At 42.8% G+C, this 18124-nt stretch overlaps 1 protein-coding gene across 9 annotated transcripts in view; it reads right to left on the reverse strand.

Moving 5' to 3' along the window:
- Positions 1-18124, reverse strand: part of CAST (calpastatin) — a 102958-nt gene that overhangs the window by 22143 nt on the left and 62691 nt on the right. For 8 of the 9 annotated variants that reach the window (XM_025199124.1, XM_025199122.1, XM_025199123.1 and 5 more), the window contains 14 exons: positions 17268-17333; positions 16566-16616; positions 15196-15252; positions 14954-15070; positions 13047-13157; positions 12889-12951; positions 10379-10477; positions 9282-9362; positions 9133-9186; positions 8103-8195; positions 7879-7971; positions 7094-7195; positions 4981-5064; positions 3453-3500 (listed from right to left, as the gene is read on the reverse strand). In XM_025199124.1, coding sequence (XP_025054909.1) covers positions 3453-3500; positions 4981-5064; positions 7094-7195; positions 7879-7971; positions 8103-8195; positions 9133-9186; positions 9282-9362; positions 10379-10477; positions 12889-12951; positions 13047-13157; positions 14954-15070; positions 15196-15252; positions 16566-16598 — 1035 coding nt within the window. In that variant the 5' untranslated portion in view covers positions 16599-16616; positions 17268-17333. The remainder of the gene's footprint in view (positions 1-3452; positions 3501-4980; positions 5065-7093; positions 7196-7878; positions 7972-8102; positions 8196-9132; positions 9187-9281; positions 9363-10378; positions 10478-12888; positions 12952-13046; positions 13158-14953; positions 15071-15195; positions 15253-16565; positions 16617-17267; positions 17334-18124) is intronic. The other variant, XM_014518040.2, reaches the window with a different exon arrangement.

Genomic DNA, 18124 nt, shown 5'->3' on the forward strand with positions numbered 1-18124 from the left:
TATGCAGGGGGTCGGACTCGATGATCTATTGAGGTCCCTTCCGACCCTAACATCTATGAATCTATGAATCTCCATCGTCTCTGTAATTGCCCTTTATGTATTTGAAGACTTATCAAATCTCCCCTCAGTCTTCTTTCCTCCAAACGAAATAACCCTACAAATCACGACTGCTTCCCCATTATAATTCATGCAGGAGCAACAGAAAGGCATAGAAACAATTAAGAACTTTTCAATTAACAACAAGACTTTTTATTCTGGTTGTGTTCAGTAAGCCTAATTACTAGCAATAAGAATGGACCACTGGCAAACACACCATGTTTAACATTTGCTTTCTCAGTTTCTACATACTGCTGAAGCATTTCAATATTATTCAAATATCTGCATGATCAATTTACAGAACAAATAGTATTCAACCTTATTATTAGCCTGAAAGACAGCTAGAAAGCAAAACAACTTTTCCCTTTCTGCCTACGCTTCATTACTGAAGCACAGTTGTCAACAACAATCCTCCAACCAGTGCTGCCTTTGGCTCACTGTTTGGCTTTACTTCAAGTCAGACCAACCACCTTTACCTCACTGCATCTTCCTCCTCCCCAGAAATTTTTGGAGTAACCACTCCAAAAATGTGTGTAATGTCAGTATCTAGTTCTGGTGTAACATAAGTATCTAGTTTCCTCAGAATATGGCTATATGCCATTTCCACTTTTTTTCCTTCTGCAGATCTCTTGTGCATTGTGCCATGTAATTTGTTGTTTACTACCCACTCTGGTCATTTAATTTTTAAAATGTGGTGTAGATATTGATTTTAAAGTGGTTGTCACTGAATGTTTAGTGCTAACCTGCTTTCAGGAAAGTAAAAGCTACTTGTGCTTTACCATTCCTTGCACAGATCTCTTCCCCAGTGCCACCAGAGCAGCCCCCAATACTTTCAAGGGAAAAGTAGCTCTCTACTTCTTCAGGGTATGTGCCATTTACATCGACATCTCCCAGGGCTCCAACTACTTTCTTGGTGTTCCCTGTCTCTTCCACCCAGCATTGGTCCAATCTGACTTCCGTTTTGACAGAACAGTGTTTCGTTTTGAGTTTCATTTAGTTTTGAAAACACTGTTCTGTTTTGTTTCATCAAACTGTTTTGCTGTTTCGACGTTTCACCCATAGGTTATTATGGGGAAACATAGAATGCAGCAGGCAGGCGGATCGGGGGCTCACCCGCACCCCTGGGAGGGCTGCTGGGGCTATGCCAGAGTCCCCCCTGGGGTGCAACCCCTCCCCCCCCCAATCTACCTGCCAGATGAGAGAAGTCAGGTGCTGCCACCTGGGACCAGTGCCAGGAAGATCGTTACTGCCGCCAGTCCCAGGCAGCAGTACCCGGCTCCTCTCATCTGGCAAGCAGATCAACGGCTCACCCGCACCCCGGGAGGGCTGTGCCAGAGTCCTCCCGGAGGTGCAGGCCCCTGATTTGCCTGCCAGATGACAGACCAGCACTGGGTGGAGCCTGCACCCAGCGCCGGGAAGATCAGTGCTGTCACTAGCCCCAGGCGGCAGCACCTGGCTCCTATTACCCAGCAAGCAGATCGGGGGCACGCACCCCCTGGAGGACTCCAGCACAGCCCCCGCAGCCCTCCCGGCGGTGCTGACTGACAGAAGCTGGGTGCTGCCACCTGGGGTCAGTGAGGCCAGGGCAGTTCAGCTTGTGTGGGGACCTGCCGCCCCAGGGGTCAGGGTGGGTCCTCACATGAGCTGATCTTCCCTGCCCCCTACCAGGGCCGGCTCCTGGTAGGGGCCCAAGGCAGATCAGCTGGTGTGGGGACCCTCCCCTGCCCTGGGATCAGGGCGGTGGGTCCCTGCACGAGCTAATCTGCCCTGGCCCCACTGGCCCCAAGCGGCAGCACCCAGCTCCTGTCAGCCAGCAGGCAGATCGGGGGCTTGCCAGCACCCCCAGGAGGGCTGTGCTACAGTTCTCCTGGAAGTGCGTGCTCCCGATCCGCCTGCTGGGTGACAGGAGCCGAGTGCTGCTGCCTGGGGCCAGCGGCAGCACCAATCTTCCCAGCACTGGGTGCGGGCTGCACCCAGTGCCGGTCTGTCATCTGGCAGGCAGATTAGGGGCCCATGCCCCTGGGAGTACTCCGGCACAGCCCCCGCAGCTCTTCCAGGGGTGCTGCTGGCTGGGACTGGCACTGAAGCAAGTAAGCCTGGCTTTGAGACTTGAAATATTTCAAAAAGTTTCAAGTTCCCTTGTTTCGTTTTGAAGTTGTTTTGAAGGCTTTTGTTCCATTTCGATTTCACTGTTTTGAGAAGTGAAATGCATCAAAACAGCTTTGAGACGAAACACCGGGTGAAATTTCGCACAGCCCTACTAGTTATCTTCAACCCAAATTTTTCAGCTTCCTCTTCTGGTCCTTCCATATTCTCAGTCACGTTTCTTTTGGTCTCTTGGCCCCATGGCAGATATCAGCTGCAAAGTCTTTTTGGCATTAAATGTAACCTTCTCTTTTAATTTCCAGTTGTATTCCTCATCAGTCACTCAGTTAATTAAAAAAAATAGCAGGAGTGATGGAAAACATCCTTGCTTCACAATTGTCTGTACTTCAAAAGGCTTTAGGAAAGCCAACCATGGATTACCGTATACCAGGGTGTTCAACTTCCAGCCTGAGCCAAACACAGTCCGCATAGCCATAAATATCCAAGCCTCAGGGCTTCCCATGGATAAGGAAATTTAGCAGCAGGGGAGTGGTGGCAATAAATATGGTCAGCCACCTCTGCTGCCAAATCCTCAAACCCTAAGCCTTGCACAGCAGGTTGAGGCAGGGTCACGCCTCCTCCCCCCACCCCTGCAGCTGGATGAGGCTGGGCAACACCCCTCCCCACAGGCTAGATGGGACTAAGCCATGCCTGCTTTCCCCTCTGAGGCTGGGTCAAGCCGCCTCCCCCCCCTTGCGGGGCGGAGTCAAGCCCCTTCCCCCAGTGGAGCCAGACCACATGCCCTCCCTCCCCCCATGGGGCCACGTTGGAGCCAGGATAGCCCCTGGCCCCCTCCATGCAGCCAGATGGGGCTCTGCCACAACTGCCCCTTGCTAGATTGCAACCACCAGCTAGATCTGTCCCGTGAATGTCCCGGTCACTGCCCCTCCTGCCCACCAGCCAAAAAGATTGAGCACCACTGCCTTATACCATTATAAAAGGCTTTCACAAGATTAATCTCTGGAATTCCATAATGGCTCAATTTCCAGATAATACCCCCTCAAATGCTTTTTTCAAAATCAGCAATGTTTATGTACAGCAGCATCTTTTCATTTGACACTCAAGAACATCAAGCTGTGCCCCTACAGCATGTGAATCAGTAAATATAAGAACAGGTTCAGAGACTATATAACTGAAGTATGAAAGAATGGACAAAGTGAAAAAAAAGTGTGTGTCTACTCACAATCCTGTAATATTGTTATTTTTCTTACCTTAGGTTTTTCATCAGGTTTTGGCAATAATGGTTTTCCATCTTTATCCTGAAAATAAAATAATATAAACATTATTGATAGGTTTTTTTATTACTACAAAATTTGGCTTATAATGCTTGCTACCAAGGACAAATTTAGGATGTTTACAATGAGAAAGGTGTCCATAAACATTCAAAAATTCAAAAACAATTACATGAAAACAAGCATTCAAAAGAATGTTGCCACATCACATTTGTTAACAAGCGCTAATAACGTAGATTTCCCAAACATTGTGTTATCTTTCTTGTACTGTGTGGGAGTAGCAAAACATTCCCATTCCCATGCAGAAGGGGCTGCCACCAGAATGAGGCATAAAAATCGTTAAGCCAGAAAGCATTTCAGTAGTATTATTACATAAACTGATATCACACTTCAGCTTTTGCTTACAGAAAACATTCTTATATAGTCTCCAGCACCCAATTTTTACTGAGGGGGCAAGGAGATAATCAGAGAACCTGTTACCGTTTCCTAAGCCTCAAGGTACAGTTGTACTGACCATAGGTTCAACATACATTGCCTATACCTAAATTGGCTCAGAGAGAACTAGGGTTACTCTGCTCTATTAGAGCTGGTGATGATGCCCAGAGAACCATACATCAAACAGAACAGGGCAGAACAGGAGCACAGTGTACTTTTGTCCACACCCGAGTTACTTTCTACAAAAACATCCACCTTTTACCAAATCCTACATCAGGGCTTGATGGAAGAGGTGATGTGGGGATGGGGTATAGCTCTAGTATAGCCAAGAGCTCCCCCAGGCTCAAAGAATTCTCAGTTGACTAAAAAGACCTGGTTTCCAAACACTCAGTGACCATAAAGTGGCACAAAGGGGCCAAAACACCACAAAGAATCTGACTAATAGGGCCTATAACAGATTTACAGTGGCATAGAGTCAGATCAGTGAAAAACAGGAATTAAATCAGAAGTAATATAGATCCAGTTTTATAGTCCTGGTAGTTGTGAAGAGAAATCTGACTTTTGATTGACATAGGACTGCTTCTCTGCATGTAAAAACTGCCCTGTTCAAAATGAAACCTAACAAGGCCAGTTCAAATGTCAACACTGTACTGTACATCAGTCACAACATGCTGGTAAAGTTTTGTAAGAACATTCACCTATCTGCTTGGCAAAAAGATATAAATAATGTGGGCAAAAATGAAAAATAAATACTCTCCGGTGGCTTGGCCAGTTATAAAATGTTGCTTTCAGTGCTTCCTCAAAGACAAATCCAAAAGAAATACCACCACTTTCCCAGGCTACACATTCCTCTCCTAAATGCAATCAATAAAATGCCAGGAATCCTTAGGACTATTTTCAGCATGTCCACTGGGAAAAGGAAAGAGACCAGGGATATAAAAACCACCCAAAGGGAATATGCTAGAAAAGAGATCCACCATTTCCTTTCTCCACTTTCAGCCCCATCTGCAATAAAACCACAAACAGTCAGACACTTCTAATGTACGCAAAGAAAGGAGAGATGAGAAATTACCAATGCTGGTTTTAATCTGTATTCAGGAGGGATTGTGTCCTCACGTTCTCCAACCTTTTCTTCTTTTTTCTCTTTGGCTTTTGGCTAAAGAAAAGAATATAAATACACATTTACAGAAATTCAAGGAAAAAACAACACCAATATTCTTTTTTTGTAGCAAAGATCACTTAAATTTAAGCTGCTACTTCTACAGGTACTCAAGTCAGATAAAGTTATTCTATGCTTTGAAGACCTCACATTTCCAAACCCTCATGACCTTTTTAAGGCAGGCTTTTGTTGTAAGTATGACACTTACATGTGAAATAAATATTGTTTTTGAAACTGACAGTGCATATCACAGTGATGCCTTATGCTATGCATTCTGGAGAAATACAGTCCCAGAGAAGTGGGACACAAATATAACTCTAGTACCTCATACACTTAAATGTTTCTAGGAAACACAGGACAAAGCCCCCAGATTTCCTAGGGGTTGCCATCAGTCTGGCCACACCAGTAGCCAAAAGAAATAAAAGGTGAACAGGCCTGCATGCCTTGCTAACTGGATCTCTCGAATACACAGTGCCAGCCTTTGCTCCCTTGCCACCTCCAGCACTGGGCAATACATCCCTAGGTTTCCACATGTTCCCAGCTCCTCTGGACATTCACTCTCCCTGACTCCAGACTCCTGTGCCAATCTGCTTTTCTGACATCATCTCAGGCTTTTCAACCTCCACTTTAAGTAGCATTCTAGGGCCCCATCTAGATGTTCAGGGACAAGCATGACATGACCTGATGCACAATCCACACAACTTTGCCTCCTGCCATGCCACTCATTCATAGTTGGAGGCGTGATTGTGGGACCCAGCAGAGTCGATCACGCCTTATTGCCATGATCCCAAGCTCCCCCTACGCCGGTTCCTGCTGCTGTGAGCCCTGCAGCTGACAGGGCTCGCAGAGTGGGTAGAGTTCTACACACTGTCCCTACCATAAGGTCCATAGCTGATGAGGCTTGCAGGAGGGGCAGCATTCCCCTGCACTGTCCCCGCTGCAAGCTCCACAGCTGACAAGGCTCACAGCAGTAGCGGTGTTCCCCATGCTGCCGTTGCTGCAAGTCCCACAGCTGAAGAGGCTTGCATTAGGCAGCAATTCCCCATGCTGTCCCCACTGCAAGCCCTGTAGTTGACATGTCTTGCATTGGGGGAAGCATTACCCATGCTGCCCCCCCTCCATGAGCCTCACCAGCTATGGGGCTCGCAGCAGGGGCAGTGTGGGGATGCTGCCAGTGTTATGAGCCTCATCAAATGTGAGGCTGGTAGTGGCTGGTGCACCTCTGTGGCTGGGAGCCCCTCAGTTTATGGAGCTTTCAGCCACAGGGTAGCACCTGGCCACACATTCAATTGATGGTGTAATAAGAACAAATCACAAAATTATTACACAATTTTTGTGGAATAACTTTGTGGCTTATTGCTTGTTTTATCACACCATTAGCTGATTGAATATGTGGCTGGGTCACAAACTTAAGAGGTGATTAACTGGTTAATCACATCTTAAGTGTAACATGTAAATGAGGCCCTAGACACTTTCATGAGCAACTGACTTTGAATCCCCCTCTGACATTCACTTGCTTTGTATCACTACTGTAAGTAGCGAAGAGATAAAAATCACAAAGCTAATAAAGCAAGAATTAAATATAAATATAAGAAATCTCAGAAAGGCAAGGATTACATACAAATATAGGCCAGAAGTTAAACACAACAGTTTAATAAAAGGTACATTGTTGAAAGTAACTAAAGGCACATGGAAAAGACTAAAACTAAGCAGGAAAGCAGGAATTCCATTTACTTCTTAAAAAGGCTCTTACTGATTTTAAACACCGACTAGGATTAGAGACAGAGAGAAAAAAGCAGAAGATTTTAAAGTTCAACTGGCAAGATACACACCAGTCATCTCCCCGGCTACTTCGTTACACCTTACACCTTATTTCTGCTCTCCTTATCTGTTTTTACTGTATTTAGATTGTTAAGTTCTTTAGGACATGAACTGCTCTCTTCTTTGGACTGCAGAGCACTTAGGAAAAGGGAACCAGGATTCTCACTGAATTTTGAGATGCGTCGCAGTAGAAATATAATCATACCTCTGCAACCTCTACAATGATGCTCAGGTCTTGCTCAGGTTCAGGTTCTGGTGCACCAAGGGTATCAGCAAGGGCTTCCAGCGCATCATCACTAATTGCAGCCTGTATTTTAAGAATTGTATGAATAATCACAATATAATTTATACACATGACAAACACTTTATCCTACATGCCTCTTCCTCTACACTGCACATGGGGCTCAAGTGAATAAAAAGCCAGACATTTCTGCTTGACTAAGCCCAATTTCCTTAATATCAAGAGGTAGCAGGTAATCGGGTCTCTGATTAAACCAGCAGGCCCTAATGAAAATAAATCCTGCCTTAAGGAGAGAGGAGAGCAGAGACCATAACATCACACAGGGCAACATTTGTATTGCATTGTATTAGCACAGTCAGAAGTTACACACTTTCTCTCCAGGTATTGGGAAAAAAAAAGCAGTTTTACAAGTACAAGGAAATGAAATTATATCCTGGTTTTACAAATACCCTACAGAGCTAAGGAAATGAGATAATTTTAGAACCTACTTATGTTAATGTTTTTAAGGATTATAGGAGCCCTGTGGATGCCCGTTAGGAGCAGAATTACTCAACCTATATTTGAGCCCAATTCTGTAATATGAAGAACACCGCCAATCAGGTCCTGAGCACTTGCAATACACATTGGACTAAGTACATATAACATGATTTCAAGTACAGCCAATAAGATTTAGCATCCTGGAAGAGCATGCCCATACTAATGTAGATAAAACATCATTTTAATATCAGTCAAAGAAGAGATGCCTTTACCTCTCTTGCTTTTGGTTTCTTCTCCTTTGGAGGAGCTGAACTCCTGACTGAACTTGTTGCCTCTGCTTGTACAATTTCTCCTTCTGTTGGCTTCTATATGAAAGACAAAAACACAAAAAGTCTGTTACTAGCAAATTTGCAAAAATGAGTAACAAAAGGGTAAAAATATCAAGATTAATTTTAGGCCAAAAAAAAAAAAATCCTGTGATGGGAAAAATCAGTACCTCTTTCAGAGTTGTCACCTTCTCAGCAGATGGAACACTGCAAGTAAAGTCAGATGACAGGGCATCTGCAATGTCATCAACTGTCATTGGTTTCTAAACAGAAATTGCAGCTAAGTTATAGTCATTGAAGTCTGAAGGTCAATGCTCTCAAAAACTCCCAAACCTTATGTACTGTTCAGTAACTGTATGCTTAAATAGCAACATATGCCTAACACAGTATTGTTTCATATTGTCTCAGGGCAGCCACAGGAAAAAACAAAACAAAAAAAAGGTTAATCCTACACTTCTCTGTACACCTAACATCAGAAACTTCAGCTTTGGGTTTTCCTGAAACGGTGAACTTCTAGTGGAATCAAAGTACATTCTAAAGATATGGACAAAGTTCAGTGAGTTAAAGGGACTGACACTTAATACATCTCAGCTAGCTGCTCCACCATATTGTTTGTCTGCCTGGCCTCACCTGCAGTAGGCAAAAGCTAAGCTTACCCATTTCAGATAGGAGCATCTGTTCTGAGGTAAGGTCCTACCCCCCTTTTACTCCCTACAATTTGATTGTTTGTCGACATCCTAAGAAATTACCTTAAGCACAAGGATTCAAGCATTCTTTGCTATGGAAGGTAGCAAAGAAATCCCACATGAAACTATTGAGATCTACTTTAATACTGCCAAGCAAAGAATACTATTTGTAGTATTCTCAAAGGTGTGACAATGTAGCCAGGCACTGGGGGCAACCACAATATAGAGGGGAGTGGTGACTTCTGGCTGCTGCCATGCTGCTAACATGATTGTGCAGCTATGATGGCAGGTTTTTTCCCCCCGCAACCTCTTCCACCTTCCCCAAGCTGACAACCTGGGCAGCTGTCCCATTTTCCCTGCCCTAGTTATGCTACTGCTTCCCACTGATTTCAGTGGGAACTGCATAAAGTTAGTACCTTCTGAAATTCAGGTTTTTTGATGCTAGGAAGTTAATACAAATCAAATTATGAGAATGAAGGCTCATTTTCATGTTCTGGGACAAATTTAACCTTACCAGAGATTCTTCCTCTATTTTTGGAGGTATTGCAACTTTGCCATCTCCTTTACCCTGAAAAAAAATATTTTTTATGGTGAATGGAATATATCAACTCACCAAACTGAAAATCACAGCTGCAACCTAGTAATATTATTCATCTTGTTTACCTCCAATAACTTCAAGTACTCTGGAGGGAGACTACCTTCCCGCTTTCCCAGTTCTTCCAAATACTCAGCAGAAAATGGATCCTGCAACAGAAAATGAGTCAATTTTTGCATTAATGCTTACTGAAAAAAATGGAAGTTGCTAACGCAAAATGGTAAGTATATATGAAATCATGAATGCCACATGCCCCTGGAGGCTGGGGGGGCACAGCGAGCTCCCACAGGCAGCAACAGTGCTGTTGGTGGTGGGTGTATGGCAGAGGCAAGCGAGGAGCTGCCGCAGGCAGCCTCAGCACTGTCAGCAGCAGGGTGGTGAGTGCTGACCAGTGGTTGGCAACCACCCGCAGACACCACTGGCAGCATTGACGGCAGCCAACAGCGATCGTGGACCACCCACAGATGCTAGCGGTGGCAAGGTGAGGAGGTGGTGTTGGTGGCGCCTTTTTGCAGGGGGTGCACTGCCACACTCAGGGGGTGCATGTGCACCTGTGTGCACCCCCTACGCATTGCCAATGTATGAAATGCACTAGTGATCTATCCACTAGTGATGGTGGTGAAACAAGTGAAGGTAGAGTACAATAAGTGGTCCATTTACACTAAAGAGTACAGTGTAGTGAAGAGATATTTCAATTACCTTTAAACAAGCCACTTTGGTACCAGAGACTGTATAGACTGCCAAGGCTAGACTGCTTCTAGTATCTGAGTTAACTCTTTTACTCTGGTACAAGTAAAAATGTAACCAGAAAAATTCCCTTCACCTATCCACAATTTTTTTAATCTACCTCATTAGATGTTTTGATTAAAAATACGCTGTCATTTTAAATTGGTCAGAAAACCAAATACTTGGCAACCAATTCACAGAGCAGCTTTTCTTTCAGTTTGTTGACACTTCACTACTTCTTGCTGCAGCATACTTACACGCAATATTTTCTTACAGCCAAGCATGGTACTAAATTACATGAGTGTCAAATTGTATGTGTTACAGAGAAACATTAAATATTTATGATGTTATGAGATAAAAATGACAACTATTGAGCTCCTACAATAACAAGGAACATATCTTAGGGGAAAGTCTATTTTTCACACATGAAATTCAGTACCATAACTTCTGGACCAGTGTACACTGGGCTGGGGGGTGCATTTTCTTCAGGTCCTCCAAGGGTATCTATTAAGCTATCTAAAGCTGCATCAATGTCAGACTGGAAAAAAAGTAGAGAATTCAACAAGTTAAGATACAGATCTATCCCTGAAGTCACAGCATTACTGTGACATTGTAAAGAAAAAAAACAAAAACAAAAAAACCCCCACACACATCAAAGCAAAGAACAAACCTTAAAATGAACAACCAAGTCTATTTTTTAAGATATTATGCAAGTACAAAACTATGTAGCCTGTCATCTCCTTCCATGTTTACGAAGGAGTTGACTGAAATTATTAAGAATAGTTTTAGATAACTGTCTTCAGCTAATGTTCAAAGGGAAGCACTGTCATGTTCATGTATGAGCCTGGGATTACACTGTTCATTTTGCAGGCCCAAAGCAATAGTTTGTTGTGTTCTAATGCACTACATTTATTTAAAAGTGATTATGAAGAAGTATCATAATTGTGATTAGTTGAATAATCAGAGGCCGTCTGAATTAATAACTGATTGAATAATCAGTTAGCCTCTGACGGTCTCCCTCGTCTCTCATAATTGGAATCCCAACTGTACAGGAGTGGATGGGCACTTCCCCCCTTGCCACAGCAGGGGGAATCTATGGTAGCAGACACCATCTAAGCCAGGGGTGTCAAAGATGCCATTTGCAGAGCCACATCATCCAGCCTCCAGTGCTGCCTGCGAGTCTGAGTGACCCACAGGCAGCATATGCAAGGTATTAGAGCTGCATAGCGCCCCCACTACAGGGTATCTAAAGGCGGAATCTGCTTCAGTGAGATACCTTAACAAACAGTGCAAAGTTATTTTACCTCCACGCTTTCTGATTACCTCCTATTTGATGACTGCAGAATCAACTGAATTTTTATTCCAATAAGCAAGAAGGTAGTTGAGCTTGTTTGTTTTTTTTCTTAATCTTTATTCATTTTGTCAGAGGATCAAATAAAACACCGATATAGTGCAGAGACAGTCAGAAAGCTACAAACATAAAGAGACTCAGTATTTCTGTTTAAAACTAGGAAAACAATCTAATATGGACACCTACAGTTTGGCAGAGTTGTTGCCAAACTTAAGATTCATGCTCCACCATAAGCCCAAGAAGACAAAGCAATACCAAGGCAGCCAGTAGAGATGGAACGATCATTAGCAATTTGAGATTTTTTTGTTATTAAATGGGGCCATTCATATGAGGAGCTGAATTACTCAACTTGCATTGAGGCCTTCATTAGTCAAAGAAGCTCAACACCTAGAAACAGGGTTGGCAGGCTCCAAAAGGAGACTTATGTTCCCTTTGGTTAAAAAAAACAAAACAATCCATTTGACATAGGATCTTTAAGGAGAGAGATATACATGAGGGTCCAGATCCATCCTAGAAACCAACCCAAAAATTTGCTGTGAATAACCGCAGTTAGTTCAACAGTAAATAAGTCTTTCCAAAGAAAATGATTTTCAAACTCTTTCAGTTTGAATAAGAAAATAGCTGAATATCAAATAACTGTGCTAATTGGTAGGGACCTACCAAATTTGAGGTGGCAGGGGATCAATTTTGTGGTCAGATTGTGCGGCCAGCCTCCATTTTCACAGTTTATCACAGTGCCCCCCGCCCCCAACCTCTGATTGGTCAAGGGACCTCGTGTCCCCACCACTTGCCACTGATTGATTGAAGGCTGTCCATCATGTGGCCCTGCCCCACACCACTGATTGCCTGAGAGGGACAGGGCCACATGACAGGCAGCCTTCTTAGCGGTGAGGGGAGGGGGCAGTTGCCATCTCAGCTGCTCCCTTTCCACTAGGGAGCCAGCATTTTATTTTTAGTAAGTATTTTTTCATGGATTTCACAACATTCCCTGATTTTATGGACCATGCCCGCTTTCACAATTTCTGCAAAACCCACGAAATCACGAACTAAGTAGGCCCCTACAAGATTGGGAATGAACCCTAGGCAGTTATGAAAACATGCATAACTCTTACATCTACATGCTCAAGCAGTGATAGAACAGCAGACTGTTACAACTTGAACCATTCAGGGTTGCATCTGCAGCAATTCAGATCACCTGTCTTGTTGCAGATACTGAACTGTAACACTCTCTTGTTTTGAAGAAGTTAAAAAGGTAGCCTTTGTCCATAGTCAGAGGTTGCATTTTAAAATACTTTATTAACACGTAAAAGAATTTAGGAAGGTATTTTTCAAGCTCTCAAAATTTCCTTATCAAAGAGGAGCAAGAAGAAGTCTTTATAAAACTTTGAGAGAAGGAAATAAACTGACCTGTAAGAAGTAGAAAGTTGTTTAGCACTCTACTGTATTTCCCGCTCCTCCTGAATCATTGTAAATATTTGTTACAAAGATACAAGTACTAACCAATTATTGACAGCAGTCTTAGATTTGGCAGAAGTAAAGAACAGGGGAAGTTTTGTTTTTATATAAGATGATTTGTAGATCACTGTATTGTTACCTACCTTTTCAGATGACACAGTAGTTGCAGCTTCAGCAGTTGGGGCTGCTGGTTTACTTTCTTTACTCTGCAAAAAAAAAGGTAAAAATATTGCTGTAAGCCATCATGAAACAATTGGATGTAAACATATAACTGATATGTGTTAAGACTGTAGTTACCAACCTCAGCACTTGGCTTATCTGGAACAACCAAACCAGCTGCAGCAACGGCACCAACTGCACCTGCAGTTGCAGCAGCTGCCCCACCAGCTAGGGATTTATTTTCAGTTTTATGCTAAGGGTGAGGGGAAACAAAAAAACAAGGAGTGTGTTACTGACATGACTATACAAAATTCGATAGACAAACTACAATAGAGATGTTCTATTCTAGTATATTACTTTTGCCCTTCTTGCCACCTGTGCAAAAAGTAGAACATGATCATATACACATTTCAAGAAAAAGACTATTAATTCAACAAAGGATCATTTGGTGCTGATAGAAGGTGTGCAACTTTATGACACTCCTTTCATACCACTGATATGCTTTGAGCACTGGTTATCTACTACAGGTGTTGGCAACCTACACTCCAGCTGTATTCAGGAGTGGATGGGCACTTCCCCCCTTGCCACAGCAGGGGGAAATCTATGGTAGCAGACACCATCTAAGCCAGGGGTGTCAAAGATGCCGTTTGCAGAGCCACATCATCCAGCCCCCAGTGCTGCCTGTGAGCCTGAGTGACCCACAGGCAGCATGCAAGGTATGCTGGATGTCTCCGCACACAGCACCAGCTCTTGCTCACATCCTGGACTAATGGAGTTGCCATGTGCAGCACAACCCTGAGGCAGCAGCAGACTCAGGGCCATGCAGCATTGTTCTACAACGGTGGTGGTGTCAGGGCTTCAAGCTGTGCACCACAGTCCTGGACTGGCTAGAACAGGACTCAGCTGCATGTGGCACCCACTCCAGCCACTCCTGGACCCAAGCTGGATCCAGAATGCAGGACTGGTCTGGGGCCCAACCGAGCCTGCAAACGAGTCCCAAGCCTCTCATACAGCCTGTGAGGCTGAATGAGTTTGACAGTCCTCATCTAAGCACTCTTCTGTCTGAGAGACAAGCATTACTGCACTTCTGTCAACTGCTTGCGTTCTTCTCTGTCACATCAGACCAGTTGACAGTGCTCCAAAATCTGCTTAAAATACTCTCAAAAGAAGGGAACCAGGTTTCAATTATGGCAGTGCTTCTGAGTCAAACAGAGCAAAGAGTGCACCTCTGGTTGACACTAACCTTCCTTGTCTGCTCATGCATTTCACTAAGAAGGCAAGTGAACAAAATGTTGTTGACTGGCTTGAGTTCAAACAATACACAGCTTGTGGAGGAGTGGAAGCACTGCTAGCTTCAGCAGGTCTACAACTGCCACATGTTCGTAGTCTGGTTTACCTTAAGAAACAGCCAGAACATTACAAAACTAAAAGCAGCCTGAAGTTAGCCATGGGGAATATCATTATCAATGAGCACATACCCCTGGGTACAGTTTCCAGTAGGATCTCTTCAGTACTGAAAACAGTAGCATAATTAGGGGGGTGGAGGTGACTGGGGCACAAGCCCCAGGCACCAATTCAGAGGAAACACTAGCATGACCGTCCCCATAAAGCCTAGGTCACTGCTGCAGCCCATGTTGGGGGAGCTTGAATGGAGGCAGCAGCAGCCCATGGTAAAGAGGTAAGCGCTCCCCTCCTCCCCATCTGTGTGCTGCTACAAGCACCAACATTTTAAGTTATATCTCTGTTGATAATTATATATTAATTTTCTCATCAGCTCTTTCAAAGAGGTCATGAAAGGCAAAGTTCAAAGTCCCGTGAAGTCCTAAATCGTAAAACTGTCAATAAGCAGAGTGGAATATAATGGTTCCACAAAAAGACTGCCACACATTGTCAAATGGCAGTCACAGGATTTCCCTGTATTGGGAACTTTTTGGGAAATGAACTCTCTTGTTTGTACAGAACCAATTTCAACAGAGTCCTAGTCCATGACAGGGGCTGCTATCTCCTGCAATAATAAAAACAACAAAGGGACTCTCTTTTCTATTTTACCTTGGATTCTTCTATTGATGTGGCTTGTGCTGGCTGGTTAGCTGGACCCGTGGCAGCTCTTCCCGTAGTAGTTTGCTTGGATCCTGTTGCCACAGAAGATTTGCCTGGGCTTTTTGCCTGTACAAATGTAAATGTGCTGTTACTATATACAACAGATTTTATTTCAGTATCACCATTTTAATTAAGCATAGTTACATATGTGTATATATATGCACAAGCAGAATAAAATGTCAATAACTTACCCCACCAGATTCCTTTTGCTTTTCCTTGGTTGGGTGTTTAGTTTGACAGTCATCTGGCTATCAAAATTAAAACAGCACAATATATACATATTAGAAAAAAATTGCCAATCAGTAAACAGTGGTATCAATAATTTAGTTTAATAAATATACAGGATATTTTTCTTCTCTACTCCACAATTTAAGAAACAGTAACATAGAATAATAATAATTAGTTCTAATATTTTCAGAAGATCTGTGTAGTCAGGACTGCATAAACAAATAAAAATACAATTCCTGGCTCTAGTAGAGTATACATTTTAAAGGCACAGTCCTGTGAACACTTCTTTGCATAGAGATTACTACACTACAAAGGGAAAAGCAAAGACTTAAAATAATCTAAAAGAAGCTTTAAAATGATGGGGCCTGTTAAGAACTTGTCAAAACATTTCAATTTAGTTATTTATGGACTTTTTATTATCTGTCCATTTCTCACAGTTTTCTTTGATGCTGACAATTTCTCTTTTAGATTATATTTTCAAGGTCACTTGCAATTTGTACTCAGTTTGGCTGAGGATGGTTTGGCTATAGCCGGAGACCACATGTGGAGGAAGAGTATAGTTAGGGTTTATAGCAATGTTCTTCATGCCACTGAATTATAGCATAGTTTCTAAGAAAAGATCCTTGAAGAACCTTGGGTTGTTATATTGTTTGAATTTTTTTTCTTGACTAGTCCTCAGCAGGTTTTTTCCTTCTCTTTTAGGAGAGAGAAAGAAAAGGAGATTAATTTAAAAACCCCTGAAACTTACTCTGCAAATGGGGAGCCTACGCCCTTTCTAGGAAAAACATACATGAGAGTAAGTAGTAGACAGGAAAAGCACAGATCTTTCTCCCTGTGATTCTGATGTAGCCAGAAAGCAAACCAGACTCTTCAACACATTTGATAACTACCTCCTGAAAAATGAATGATGTTTTTCCCCATTCATTCTCCTCACATATGCTCCAAAAGCAGCACACTAGATACAGTGTTGTATCCTATTTAGAAATCTAAATTAGGGGTAAGAGTGTTCAGACTGGCTGCTTCCCAGAGATGAGCTACTTTCACTCTCAACATGCAGAGAAACAGTTCCTACCCCATTTGTATTAGCTTGTTGCCTTCAGTACAATGCAAGTAGTTGTTAGCACCTGGTCCACTAGTGGCCAATGGGTTTACCCTATCGTCCTGGGATCCTGTGACCCCAGCTGACTTCCTGCCCTTTGGGCAGGGGGCTGGACTCGATGATCTTCCGAGGTCCCTTCCAGCCCTAATGTCTATGAAATCTATGAAATCATTTCAAATTTCTTCAGCGAAAAAGGTACAAGGATTCATCATAGGTGAATAAGTAGTAGTTTACCTTTGCTGACTGTGGTATTTTCTCAGGGTCCATTTTTGCTGTTTGTGCAGGCTAAGATAAAATCATAAAAATATATGAGTAAGGAAAGAACAGAAATTATCTGGAATACCACTGAAAATAACTCACCCCCCACCTCTTGGATCATATTTTAAAACCTACTACACTCTGGATTTTCCATTCAGGTCAAAGCTGATCCAGAAACATGGTTTCTGAGATACTGTCATTAACTGTCACATATATATTACATTCACACCAATGAATCATACGAATCATACAACCCTGATGTTATACAAACACATACTTTGCATCAATCAAATCAATTAATTATCAAAGCAGGTAATCCTAATTTTTTTGGTCCTCTGATCCAGGGAGATTAGGTGTGATTGTATGGCTGTGGAAGTGAGAAATTTTTTCCAACATTACTGAATGATCAATTAAACATAAGATGCATTTTAGCTGATGGTTGGGACAATGAGTGTTACAGAAGTGAGAGTACAAAAAACCAGAATTGTTTTAATGATTGATCTCCAAAGTATAGTAGGTACATCAGGAAGACTGCAGTGTGAATAAGCATATGAAAAAAGAAAGCCTGGAATTGAAGATTATTAGCTCAAGCCTTGGGGCCCTAGTGGTAAGTGGTTAAAACATGCTGTCGGTGTGACTGCAAATAACTGCAGAGAGACACAGTGAATCACATTTCACCTTGGTTTTGTTTCTTTTCCTGCCATGAGACTGCTGTCCGCTGGTCTGCTTATAGCTTGCAGTAGCCTAGTGTTAAAGTACAAACTCATTTTTTTAATACATACCTCCAAGGAAAGGTTAGCAAAGAAAGGGCTTTTGTGAAAAAGGAAATTGTATTTTACTAACATTTTTTTCTCAATTAAAACAACTTAGCAGAAATTACAAAAGACGAGGGACAAGAAAATTAAGGCCACATCACAAGCATCTCCTCTTCCTAAGCATTTATGTTGGTAGAAAGTAACTTTAGGTACCTTTGGGATTATGGTACTTCAGACATAAATGACAGCCTGCAGAGAAATTTAACATATTTTAATTGATATTCATGAAGGCTGATGACAGATGTGGGGGAAAAAACCCCAGTGCTTTACTGAAAGAGGAATTGCGTCAATTTGACCCAGGTCCCCAGCATCTGTATAGCTCATGCACATCAGCAGGGCTTTTTGGCACTTTTATGTAATAGCTGATTGAATTACTGATTGAATCAGTTTTTAAATAAAAGCACCAAAAGGCCTGCTGAAGTGCATGAGCTATACAGACTCCAGGCAAGCCAGGTTAAACTGATATGATTCCTCTCCTGGGCTTGTGCAGCGTTTGGTGTTGGGGCATGCTAAACTGAAAGTAAAGCCCTGTTTTGTTTTTTGTTTTGAGGTGGGGGGAGGGGAGGGGGTGGGCCATGTCTGTAAGCAGCCTACATTTACACTTTCAGCTGATTTTAAGTTTCCTGAATGTCCCATATATGTAAAGCCTTGAGAAAAATAAATACTAGATAGTCTCTCATTTTGCAAACCCAGCCTGAGCTCTGAACTCCACTCAGATTT

The sequence above is a fragment of the Alligator sinensis genome, unplaced genomic scaffold, assembly GCF_000455745.1.
Source record: "Alligator sinensis unplaced genomic scaffold, ASM45574v1 scaffold223_1, whole genome shotgun sequence".
Lineage (NCBI taxonomy): Eukaryota > Metazoa > Chordata > Crocodylia > Alligatoridae > Alligator > Alligator sinensis.